Below are 12,826 nucleotides of genomic sequence, written 5' to 3' on the forward strand. Positions count from 1 at the left end.
AATGAGATTTCGGAAATTTGCACGTTGGAAAGTCCAACTCACCGAACATTTCGGAGAAAGTATGGACAGGCCTTTACTGTCAGGTGAAAAGAAATGGACTGGCAACATCTCTAGGTGCTCTCCCTCCCTAACCAACCGACCAGCAGGGGTCAGCATTGATGGGGGATTACAGGCCAAGGGGACTGAATTGACAGAATGACTAAATTGTAGATACAAAAATAAATAAAATAAAAAGCTAAATAAATAAACAAATACAGCAGTGTTGTCCGAGACATGAAATTTACAATTCAAGTGCTGCTCTCGAAACTGCAGGGAGGGTGCTGTGTGCTCCAGTGTTAGTTTGAGTTGGTGTTGAAGACTGGTTTTCAAATCTTGTTTGTGATACAGAGGAAACACCCTCGATTAGCTCATCACCATCCAATCTAAATGTAACCATTTCTTCTGAAATCTAAGAGATAGTGTTCGCTCCTCTCTTGACGTGTGGTTCAGTCAGTCACCTAGTCAGTCAGATGTGTTTGTGTCATTTACTTTTGTAATTTCGGTGCAAATCATATTATTGCACTTAGTGAGTACGTAAACATGACTTAATCCACTGTTAGACGACTGTTGGAGAGCAAAAAAATATATATATAATATCTGAACGTTCCTATCGTGAAGTACTAAAAAACAAGGCCCCAAAAAGTACAGAGCCACATGAAGCCCTATATGCTTTTCCTAGTCTCTCGCTCTCTCTCTCTCTTCAATGTTTCTGAGGTCAGTAAACAAGAGTGTGTGCGTTCGCCTTTAAGAAGCCCCCACCGTCGCGCGGCGGAGGGAGGGCGAGAGCATTTCTAGAACAGCGGCTGAGGAGGGAAAAAAAATCCAACAGCAGGACGGTTTCAAGTCCCCCCAATAGAAACTGTGCCTGATTTGTGGCCAATGTTGGAGATGTAAAAAAAAAAAAAAAAAAGAAGAAAAAAAAAGGAGGAGGGTGGTGGGGGGGTGGGGGGAGGAGGAGAGGGAGGGAGGAGGGAGGGAGGGGTGGTGGGGGAGGGGGAGGAGGGGAGGGGAGGGGGGGTGAGGAAAAACACTAAAGGGGTAGCTATGGAGATGGAACGTTTTCCTGGCTGCTTTCTCTGACAGGTGTTGAGTGGAGGGTAAAAGTCTTAAAACAGAATCCAGCATGTACGCCAAAGGTAAAGGAGCTGTCGTCCCTTCCGATAGCCAAGCGAGAGAAAAGTAAGTGAATTATCATGCTACTATTTAGAGTTTTTTTGTTTTTGTTTGTTGTTGCATTAGGCTAATACCTGCGTTCGTTGTGGTGATGAGGGAACTCCAACTTTCTAAACTAGCTTTGGCCGTAATTTAAAAGGTGCGTGTGTGCGTGTGTTACTACTGTACTTGCGTGCGCTCCTGTGTGAGTCGGGTTTCCTACGCGCACGGGGCGCACGTCTCTTTAAACTTTTTTTTTTTTTTGCCTGTTGTTCGCACTTTTTGCCTCTCTCTCTCTCTCTCTCTCATTCTCGGGAGAGGATATCCACTAAAATATGATGTATCTGTGCGCTAACGCACCGCATGCACGCTCGCTCCGTGCCGGACTGGACAGGACAGCACAGGACAGGACAGGACACTTCGGTATAGTTGTTCGTGGTCCATACGGAGGAGTAACAATGTAACGAACACGCGTTTTAAACAAGCACAATTAATTTGAGACGTTGTATCGCGTTGCTGTATGAATGAAATGAGGAGAAGCGTTCGCAACCGGGACTCTTTCTCACTTTTTTAGCGCCGTAAAACGTTTGAATAGGCTACTACAGTAGAATGGATGAATGTATCAGCTCCATCGGTCCTACTCCTAACCATGATAGACGAGAACATATTCACATAATAGTGCGGGACTCTTGTGAACTTTTGCTAGATGAAGTTTATGTATATTCTTTTTTATACATTATTTGATTAACCGCAATAGAAGTGGCTATACCTGGAAGTAAGCTATAGGTTACTGTGTGGATATTGCTTAATTTTGAAGCGTATTAGTGCAACTGTACCTGCCAGTGAAAGAGAAAACTTATGTCCCAGCACCATATCAGCAGGCACTGCCAGGCAGGGTAAACTTTTTAGCATCCACTCACATGTAGCAGCTCAGTCGTGCAGCTTAATGTATATATTGGCTGCTGTATATGACAAGAGTCATCTTTTTACAAGATCGAATGGTTGATTATATTAATCATGATGTCCTTCTCAAATCATACCTTGCCCATACATGTATTATTTTTTACACATCGGAATAATCACTGGAGTCAGTATCTGACCCCAATGTAGGTCTGCAAGTAAATCACTTTTCTTATTTTGGACATTGTTGCAGCTTTTCAGATTTTCAATTGTGTTGTTATCGATCATTCGTTGAAGCAAATGCTTGTGAATAAAACTAAAAGCCGATGAAATATAGGCTATTCCTACATTTGTATCATAATAGCCTATACGACACATGTAGGTTATATGGGCATCTCCACTTTCCTGCAAGAGGCTGTTCATTGTCAGAACCCTCTAAAAAGTGTCTGACTTTTTTTTGCATCATAACATAACAGCCAGGCTCTTCTGTAGTTGAACAAGGTTGGTTTTGGTTGAGGAGGTCAGATGCTATTTTTAAAAGCACCCTTCATTCAGTGATTAATTTATAGAGGAGAGATCCATGTTGCAAAGAAAGTGTATTGTAAATCCAACAATATCTCCGAAAGGTTCTGATATTAAATGAAACCATGATTTCACACAGGCTGTAACACAAACCCTTACACAACCTCCAGAGACTGTTGTTGATATACATCACTTTGCCACTCCAGCATTGACTGACTGCTCCAGTAATATGGTTTACTTATTTGTTTAGCATATGCTAATCCTTTGCCAAGTGCACATCTCTATTAATAGCACCGGTAAATGGTTCATTTCACTCTGAAATCATATCACTTTGTTGACTAACCCTACAGCAAAGTGTGTGTGTGTGTGTGTGTGTGTGTGTGTGTGTGTGTGTGTGTGTGTGTGTGTGTGTGTGTGTGTGTGTGTGTGTGTGTGTGTGTGTGTGTGTGTGTGTGTGTGTGTGTTCTGGGGGGAGGGGGGAGGGTGAATCCTAAATGAAAACAATCCCATGTGGCTTTATGAACAGCAGGCAGGGTGAACTTTGAACCGGCATATCATTGCTGTCGGGTGGAAACCTTGTAAATCCCAAACCGTTCCTTTTTTATTATAATTCTTAAAACAATTTAAAATGAAAATAGACGATCTACAAGCTCAAAGTGCCTCTTATCGTTGTGAGTTTATAGGATTGCTATAATTTTGCTGCCTTTGTGCAACACTCAGGGGGCGGGGGGCATTCAAAGTTGAAATATGGAGATACAAGGTTTCCAACACTGACTGTATCGTCACTGTCGGGCTGAAACCTTGTATCTCCAAGTTTCACATTTGTATGTTTTTTCGTATAAGGCAAAGCCCTGCTTCATCATACAGGACTGTCACACAAAACTAGTGAATATAGCTGATCTACAAGCATTAATTTCATTATTTCAAAGATTTTTGGAGCGGTGAAAGCGCTCCCAATAGACAGGTATGTCTGTGGCTGGCTGGCTATGTGGCTGGCTGGCTGGCTGGCTGGCTGGCTGGCTGGCTGGGTATGTCTGTAGCCTGGCAATACCTTGAGTGGCCACACAAGTTAAAGGAGGGGCACAACACACACACACACACACACACACACACACACACACACACACACACACACACACACACACACACACACACACAGATTCACCGCTCCACTTCGAACCGAGGTTTTTTTAATGATAAATACAAAACGAACGGTTTTGGACATACAAGGTTTCCACACGACAACGAGGACATGATGCTTTGCTATGACTTGTTCCTGGATGTTCACTGTAGCCAGACATCAGACCACTTGTACACCTGTTAGCTCGTAACTCACAAAGTTCTCCTGCAGCAGCAAAGACAAGGAAGGGAGAAAAAAGACAATAGATTATACATGATGGCAGGAGCTTTTACACGGTGCTATTAATTGGACATCGGCTTAATTAACAAATTCACACTCTTTCGGGGCTTAACTCTCCGTGGTGAATATACAGATTAATTATTTAACCTTTTGGAGAAAGCGAGTTGTGAATATAAAACATGCAGAGTGGTCCCCGCTTTCACAGGCTGCCTCTAATATTTGACAATTTGGCCAATGTTTAATTTGTCATTTTAGAGGTATTAAAAAGTCCTTAAATTATCACTTTAGAAATGTGCAGATACCCTCTATACACTTAAACTTGATGTTGGTTTGTTTACTGTTGAGTGAGAAAACAATGTTGCACATTAAGTTAATCATCTTGGGTTACCAACCCACAGGTTGAGAACCACTGGTCTAGTAGTGTGTGAGTTTGTGGTTGTTTGTTTTCTCACACCTTGACGAAGATATTCCACAGTAGAGACGTCCTCCCATTCCAAACTATACTGTCTGAAACGCCACTCTGCAACATGTCTCAAGTCACACAAATGTATGTACAGGAGCATGTCATATGTTCAGTATGTGCACCCAGGCCAGTACCCACACAGGTGTATGTGTATCCAGGTATATGCACACGTGTGTGTGTGTGTGTGTGTGTGTGTGTGTGTGTGTGTGTGTGTGTGTGTGTGTGTGTGTGTGTGTGTGTGTGTGTGTGTGTGTGTGTGTGTGTGTGTGTGTGTGTGTGTGTGTGTGTGTGTGTGTGTGTGAGAGAGAGAGAGCATGCGTGCGTGTGTGTGTGTGTGTGTGTGTGTGTGTGTGTAAGAGGTGTTTAGAACCAATAATTGATAAATTAATAATTGAGAAGCACGTTTCTTTTCCTTATATATTAGCGAATCAACACAAAACACATCTTAAGACTTTTTAAAAATCTATTAGCCTGTATTATACTTTGTTGTGCGACAGTGGTGTACCAAAAATGTGAAAATAGCTGATCTTCAAGCTCACACCGCTTAGCGGCGTAAAGACGTTGTGAGCTTTGTAGATCTGCTATTTATTCCATGTTTGTAAATAATCTGCCATTAATCATAATCGAGGCAAAAGTTTTAAATAATCGTGTTTGAAGTCATCGCCCAGCCCTAGTGTGTGTGTGTGTGTGTGTGTGAGTGTGTGTGTGTGTGTGTGTGTGTGTGTGTGTGTGCGCGCGCGCGCGCGCGTGCGTGCGTGCGTGCGTGCGTGCGTGCGTGCGTGCGTGCGTGCGTGCGTGCGTGTGTTTAGTTTAAGTATACACACTGAATGTATACGCTTGCAACTCACACCAGGATGTTACTGTGTATGAGTGTATAATGTATGTATCTGCTGTCCACCTACAGGACAGGTCCTGTCCTGTCCAGACATACAGTAAAGGCTGCTTCTTGCCCTTTCCCTCTCACGTGTCTAGTCACCCTAACCTGCCCCACAGGGCTAACACATGTTTCCTTGTAAACGCACTGCTCACAACAGCTGTCTTGATGCATCACTGAATTAGCTCATATTCACATTTGCATATTCATCTAGTCCTATACATATTCAGATATTTAAAATAGACCTGGGCCCTGTGTGTGAACTCGTACCAGGGGTTAATTAGAATCACTCAACCAACCTATCTATCTATCTATCTATCTATCTATCTATCTATCTATCTATCTATCTATCTATCTATCTATCTATCTAGTGTATGCACGCACAAATGCTGTTGGGTTCCTATTCTTTAGAACTCCTCCAGAGGTCCTCCAGGGGTCCTTGAGGGGGTTCCAGGGGGTCCCCCAGCTAAATGAGTGAAACAATGAAGCCCTATTCTATTTTAAATGCTGACAAATGTTGACAAATCCTCTCTTATGGTGGTCCCTGGCACAAAATCGTTATTTCAAATGGGTCCGCTTGCCAAATAAATATAGTATACCACCACAGGACGGGAAACTAGGCGCAGATGTCATAAACGACACGTCATTCAAGACAGATAGATGGATATCAATCATTGCCTGGCTGTCTGTTTTGACGTTTACACCAAGCTTTCTGAATAGTCTGTTTAGAGAGAAAAAGGAAAAAACGTATTTTTCAGTGTTGTGCTCTTCAGATGATGGAAGTCCATTAGTGGACACGACAGACATCACCTTCCTGTGTTATGTTAAATTACATTTCAGTCACGTGGAAATGTGTTATTTGATTATCTTCTAATTTAGGGTTCTTTGACCTGACCGTTAAATTGATCACACCGGTGAAATCAGCGTGAACTGAAGTGGACTTTTAGGGTTACAGATTCCCAGTCACATGGGGCAAAAGTGTGGCGAGTGTGTGTGGCAGTGCATGGTTGAATGAGGACTTCTTTCATAATATTTCTAAATTGAGGTTTTGGTAATGCATCTTATTACATTCCTATGAAGATTCCTACAGTTATTTCAAAAGCAGTGGTTCTCTCAACCATTTTCATGTTGAGGACCCCCAAACTGTATTTGGCAGTAGACCCACATTTGAAATCATGCTGAGCCAGGTAGTGGGACTGCCATTAGAGAAAATTAATCCAGATTGGTCAACATTTTTAAAAAATGCGTCAAGATGTGATGCATTGTGAGCTTATAGATCGTCTAGGTGAACAATAAAACAGAGGTTAAATGTTTAAACTGTTCCTCATTTTGCTGGGGTTCCCCGCACCCCACTTCGAGAACCAGTGTTCTAAAGAATAACAGCATTTGTGTACAAATGGTGTGATACTGTATGTGTGAGTGGCAGACAGTATAGTTAACTTGGCGGCTTGAGCAGTTGAGGCAGAGCAGGGCATACAGTACAGTGGATGTTATTGCTTGTTTATTATCTAAGTACCTAAAGGGGTCAAATACTCTAATTTAACTCTGAAAGAGTGTACAAATGGAACCAAATGTACCCTTATGGGTCCATTTAGTTCCATTTGTACACTCTGAGTTGTACTTTTTCCTAAGGCTAACTATGAGTTTACTATGTAGCTAGCTATTTAGCTGGGGACCCGCTGGAACCCTCATCAAGGACCCCTGGGCGTTTCTGAACCCCAAGTTGAGAAACGGTGATCTAACAATGAAAGTCCTAGTAGATTATGTGCAATGCAGTGTAAAAGAAAAAGAATAATAATAATTATACATAATAAATTAGATTTTTCTCTGCTGCATAACTTAGTGGAGCCATCATGTGTCTTGGTGTATGTATAAGCGTGTTGTTGTAAGTACAGAGACCCAGTGACGTCAATACGTGCGCGTCCCGCGTCTCTGACGCATTCACGTTGCCTAGAGACGCATTCACGTCATTGTTCTGGGGTCCCACGGACGCATCGCCTCCATGGACCATTGGTGTCCACGTTAAAATAATTTACCACGTCGCGAAAAAAATAATATTTTAAAAAGTCCACAGACGCCACCATTGTTCATGGGTGAAGGCATGCTACTTGACCCTACGTTAACACAAATGAAATCCGCGTAGAAAGTCTTAAAACAGACGATAGAACTAAGACTGTGTGTGTTTTGAATCCACGACGCCATTTTGTGCGACTGCGCTTGGTCACAGAATTCAATGGGTGCCTGAGTTTTAGCGTAGCACCGGGCCGCTCTCTGACCATAGTGGCACAGCGTGTTAGGTGATACACCGAAAAGGGTTCCCCCACAGAACGTGTAGCACGGCGCAGAAACGTGACGTCACGTCTCTACACTGCAGCTCACTGCTCAGACAGCGACCCGCCTCCTTTCCCCTTCATTCAATAACAACTGGATATACAGTACACACGCTATTGTTTATAGATGTGGTGGACATTGGACAACGTGTTAGAAGCCACACAGGTCTTCATTGCGTCTTTACAACAATAGCGACGATTACATGGTCAAATAACCTTTATTGGCTCAACTACAACACGGAGGAAGCAAGCTAGCCTAGCATGTATGCTATCTGAGACAGTCTATGTATGTAGCCTAGGCTGTCTAACTGTTTGATTGATTATAGCGTTTTCGTGGCAGCGCCGTCCATTTGGTGGTCCGCCGGGGCAGCGTACCACCGCGGCCGCCTGTGCCTTGCCCTCCCGCATCCATAGAGGGGTGGCACGTCCCTCTAGGATCAACCGTTCAAAACAAAAGTAGCCGATCTACAAGCAACCCAATCCACTGTTTTTGACCCAGTCCACTGGTTCTCTGTACAGCAGAGCAAACACAAGCACGCCATTCCATAGAAGCAGTAACAGTACAAACAGGAGACATCATCTCACTGAGAAGATCCATATATTATCGATGTATATAAAATAACAGGTGGCTGTTGATTATGAAGACTCGGTAAAAGCTTCTATCTGCGCCCCCAAGTGGTCAACATCCGATATTACCGGTTCGGTATAAAAAAAATCAAACCGTCACATGACTATTTGGAAGTATTAAAATTGTAAGATTTGGAATTGTGGTTCATTTCTTTCAGACACATTTCTACGTAACATGAACATAACCATATAATAACCAATTCAAGTTAAATGCTGCACTTTGTCAAAAATGACATGACGCGTTGAATTTTTGTGGGACCCATAAAATATCCCTGGGACTCATCCGAAAGACCCTCCGTGGGTCCTGGGGACTCATTACATTAAAAACCTATTAACATCACTGGAGACCCAATAAATGGTGTTTTCAGTTCGTGGAAAAGACAAACTATCTTCATGGACTGATGTTGTGATGCTGTTGTGATATGTTGAGTGACCCGTAAATGTGTTGATTATCAGCTCTGCCAAGGTGCTCAGTGTTTCAGTCGCTACAAGCAAGTGAGTCTCGTTAGCAGCCACTTAACAAAACAGCTGGAAAGAAAAGGACTGCGTCGATGTCCCATACAGTGGCGGGGGGGGGGGGGGGGGGGGGGGATTGGGACTGAGTTACTAAGGCCCAAGGTGGAGGGGCCTTAATTATTTTATACTTTAGCTATTGAAAAATAGCAGATATACAAGCTCACAGCCGGTGCCGCGCTGCAAGCTTGTAGATCTGCTATTTTTGAAAAGTCGTGAAAATGTGTGCAAACTTTGAATATATGTATTTTTAACTCAAAATTTGCTTCTGGGGGTCCCTGAAACTAAATATTTTGAGATGGGGGGTCCATGGCCAAATACATATCATTCCACTGTCCTTCACATGAAAAGGTTTGAGCACCACTGACATAGAAACATAGGTTTTTCAAAAAATCTTAAAAGGATTTGAAATATTCAAAGACTTGCACAAATTTTCACGATTTTTCAAAAATAGCAGATCTATATCTGCTATTTCTCAATAGCTAAAGTACCCAGGGCCCAGAATTTGGTGCGACACCCCTGCCAGTGTGAGTGTGCGCCTGTGTATGTATGTTTTTGCACAAAGTGTGTGGGTGTTTGTAATGCAGTGGGTTCTTTATTCTATAAAGCCTTGAAAAATGGGGAACAAGTGTTCAGGTATAAAACACGCACGCACGCGCGCGCACACACACACACACACACACACACACACACACACACACACACACACACACACACACACACACACACACACACACACACACACACACACACACACACACACACACACACACACACACACACACACACACACACACACACACACACACTATAAAGCAATGACATAGACCTGTATCACACTGAGCAATTTGATGTGGATTCCACTATTCAGCCAAGGCCTTGCCATAGAACTGGTGTTCAATTGCTACAATCCTTAGTGTCTTGACATCATAGGCGGTGCACATAGGTGGGGGTTATGGAGGTTGTATGTATCATTCAGCTCTAGTCCATCCTTGAGAAGTTTAGTCGCAGTCAGACGTGTTTTGTTAAAGCCACAGAAAGAATCTTGTGACCAAACGATAACGTAAGATAAGATCAACCTCTATTGATCCCTGGAGAGAAACTCCAGAGAAACCAGAAGAAATTAATTACTCCTCATAGTCTTTTTTCAGCCTGCATTTATTTAATTTGACTTCAACAGGGGTGATATGACAGCTTGAAAATTAATGTGACCTCATTATTTGGAAACTTGAACCCCTTTTGAAATGTGCGCCTCATGAATCTGAAGTCTTAATAAAAGGTGGCATTCACAAAAATGTCCTTAGTTTTTATCAGAAGTGCCACATTGCACATTACTCCAAGATTTGTTAAAAGGCTTGGCCTCTGACCCTACCCTGCTCGTTGCATATCTTTCTTCAAAGGGGTGTTTCACTTTAAACACTTTAATTCTTACGTCTACTCTACGGGCTTTTGTGTAGACCCCAGACTGTTTTTAAGTTGCTTGATTCAATATTTAGGTATTTGATATTCATTTAAAACTCCCACGTTTACCATCAGGTCAGGTTCATTTAAAAAATGTCCCTGGTTCTGGTGACTGATATTATCCTATTAGTTTTCTTTAAAATGAAATACATGAAGCCATTTCAATAGCATTTTTAATCAATCTTTTCAACAAGATTTTTCAAATAAATTCACTATTTAAAAAGCACTGATATGCAGCTATGGTAGCAGTCAAATTACAGTGAATAGTGGTCTGGACCTGTTTTCTGGTGTAGTCCTTTAATACGATATACTCTTCTAGGCTACACTACAAAAGTGTTAATTTAACTCTGAAAATGTAAAGATAGACCTGTAATGTTCCATTCAGACGTAAATTAGCATTCCGGATTACACTGTGTACGTTAAAATCTTGATATTTCGACGTCCCATTAGTTCGACTAAGTATTAGGGTTAGCATTAGGTTTTACTGAGGTTAGAGTTAGTGTTAGGTTTAGGCTGTGTAGCCTTCACCAGGTTAACATTCACCAGGTTAGCTTTCACCAGCGTCGAACTAATGGGACGTCGAACAAATGTCAACTCGTAATATCGCTACGCTCCCACTGTGTACAGTTAATGTTTGTTCTTTAGTGATGCTGCTAGATGGGGATGTTAATCAGGTTTTATTTTGCTTTACATCCTCTACCCCTCCGCTTGCGTCTCCCCTGTATTTACACAGAGTTTAATGGAGATCTTCAGGTCTGAATGCACGGTTTAGATTTTTCACAGATGGCTCTGCCATCTGCATTTTGGCCTTTTGAGGGAAACATAAAGAGACGCACACTCAAACGCGGGCAGGAACACCAGCGCGGGCGCTAAAGAAACCACTGATTTGCACACGGCGGCCTTTGACTGACTGCATCTCTCCTTTCTATGTGTCAACAGTCAATTAATGCTGCCTTTCCTTGAGCGCTCCTTGTGCATCCGCACAGATCTGTTAGTTTTTCCCATTCAAAATAACAGAGAGACAGTATAAATATTGAAGCTACGTGCCTGCAAGTCGGTAATCGGTTTGCCAATATGGTATGGAGTGCTTGTGTGCGTGCGCGCTCTGCTTTTCATTAGCGCTTTACCACAGAGAGGAGGAGGTGATAAGACCAGAGAATGTGGGATGTGTTGTCTTTTATTCTCTGTTAAAGATAAATCTTCTCGGGGTGCCCTGGTGGCTCAGTCAGTGTATTTTTATTGGTATGGTTGGTATACAATAATATTGCCCTCGTTACCCTGTGTGGGTATTGAGGCGTCGGTGGTGACAAAAATATTCCGGCAATGTTAACCCATTTAGGCCTAGAATTATTAAATGCTTTAACTATTGAAAAATAGCAGATATACAAGCTCACAGCGCGGCACCGAGTGCCGCGCTGCGAGCTTGTAGAACTTGTAGTTCTTGAGAGACTTCTTCAATGGTTCTCAAACCTTTTCATGTGAAGGACCCCCAAAATGACATGTATTTGGCCACGGACCCCCACCTCAAAATATTTAGTTTCAGGGACCACCCAGAAGCAAAATTTGATTTACAAACGTTCACTTTGAAAATAAATATATTCAAAGATTTGCACACATTTTCACGACTTTTTCAAAAATAGCAGATCTACAAGCTCGCAGCGCGGCACTCGGTGCCGCGCTGTGAGCTTGTATATCTGCTATTTTTCACTGGTTAAAGCATTCAATAATTCTAGGCCTAAATGGCTTTTAATATAACCTCTTATGCTCTGCTCAGAGACCCAGCTGTCCTCTGTCCCGTTTTGGGTGAATAGTGGTGAATAATAGACTTTTTGACTTTTTCGGTGAAATTCAGTCTCTTGGGTGCAAAGAGCGAGACATCACTCAATGACGTGTTGGCAGGTGTCTCGGGCAGGTGAACATGTCCACGTCTGTATGTGGTGTTGGGTTGGGAGACTGAAAGAGAACGATAGGAGAGGAGTGGAGTGGATGGTACAATGAAATGTACAATTCTTTGTGTGGGTGCGTGTCTGTGTGTTCGTGTGCATGGCACGCATGCGCACGCGCGCGCGTGTGTGTGTGATGTCTGGATTAACCCATGTCTAAAGCCACGTGTGTTTACACCCTGCTTATTGACAATGATTTGTTTTGACAAAGGAACCAGCCATAACAAAGCCAAGCAAATATAAACAGTGTGTGTATCTGGTGTAAGCCTGGCTGATAACGGCTTTACAGTAGCACAGGTGCCTTGATGAGGCATCAGCTTTGTGTCATTCACTTAAATGTGATATGTCGGTTGTTGCTGTCGGTCAGAAACCTCTTATCTCCATGTTTTAACTTTTTTGTGTTTGTTCGTATATTAATGCCCTACTTGATTGGTGTCACTCAAAAGCATCGAATGTTGCAGATCCGAAACTGGAAACGTGGTGCAAAGCGACGCATTTTGAGCTTGGGTGAATCTGCTGGAGAGCATCGGACTGACCTCATGCTTCCTTCTATGCATGAGGAGTCCAAGCCTCTTCTTTACACCTGACAGGGGGTGTGAAGTTTCCCCAGTTGGACGTAGCGTGTGGAAGGAAACGCGTTAT

General features: G+C 42.7%; 1 protein-coding gene across 17 annotated transcripts in view; it reads left to right on the forward strand.

The window, feature by feature from the left end:
- Positions 1-1,162: 1,162 nt before the first annotated feature.
- Positions 1,163-12,826, forward strand: part of ssbp4 (single stranded DNA binding protein 4) — a gene marked incomplete at both ends in the record, with an annotated part of 170,691 nt that continues 159,027 nt past the window's right edge. For all 17 annotated transcript variants that reach the window (XM_080721764.1, XM_080721768.1, XM_080721754.1 and 14 more), the window contains one exon: positions 1,163-1,218. In XM_080721764.1, coding sequence (XP_080577890.1) covers positions 1,163-1,218 — 56 coding nt within the window. The remainder of the gene's footprint in view (positions 1,219-12,826) is intronic.

The sequence above is a fragment of the Nannobrachium achirus genome (assembly GCF_963921795.1).
Source record: "Nannobrachium achirus genome assembly, chromosome: 1".
NCBI classification, from domain to species: domain Eukaryota; kingdom Metazoa; phylum Chordata; class Actinopteri; order Myctophiformes; family Myctophidae; genus Nannobrachium; species Nannobrachium achirus.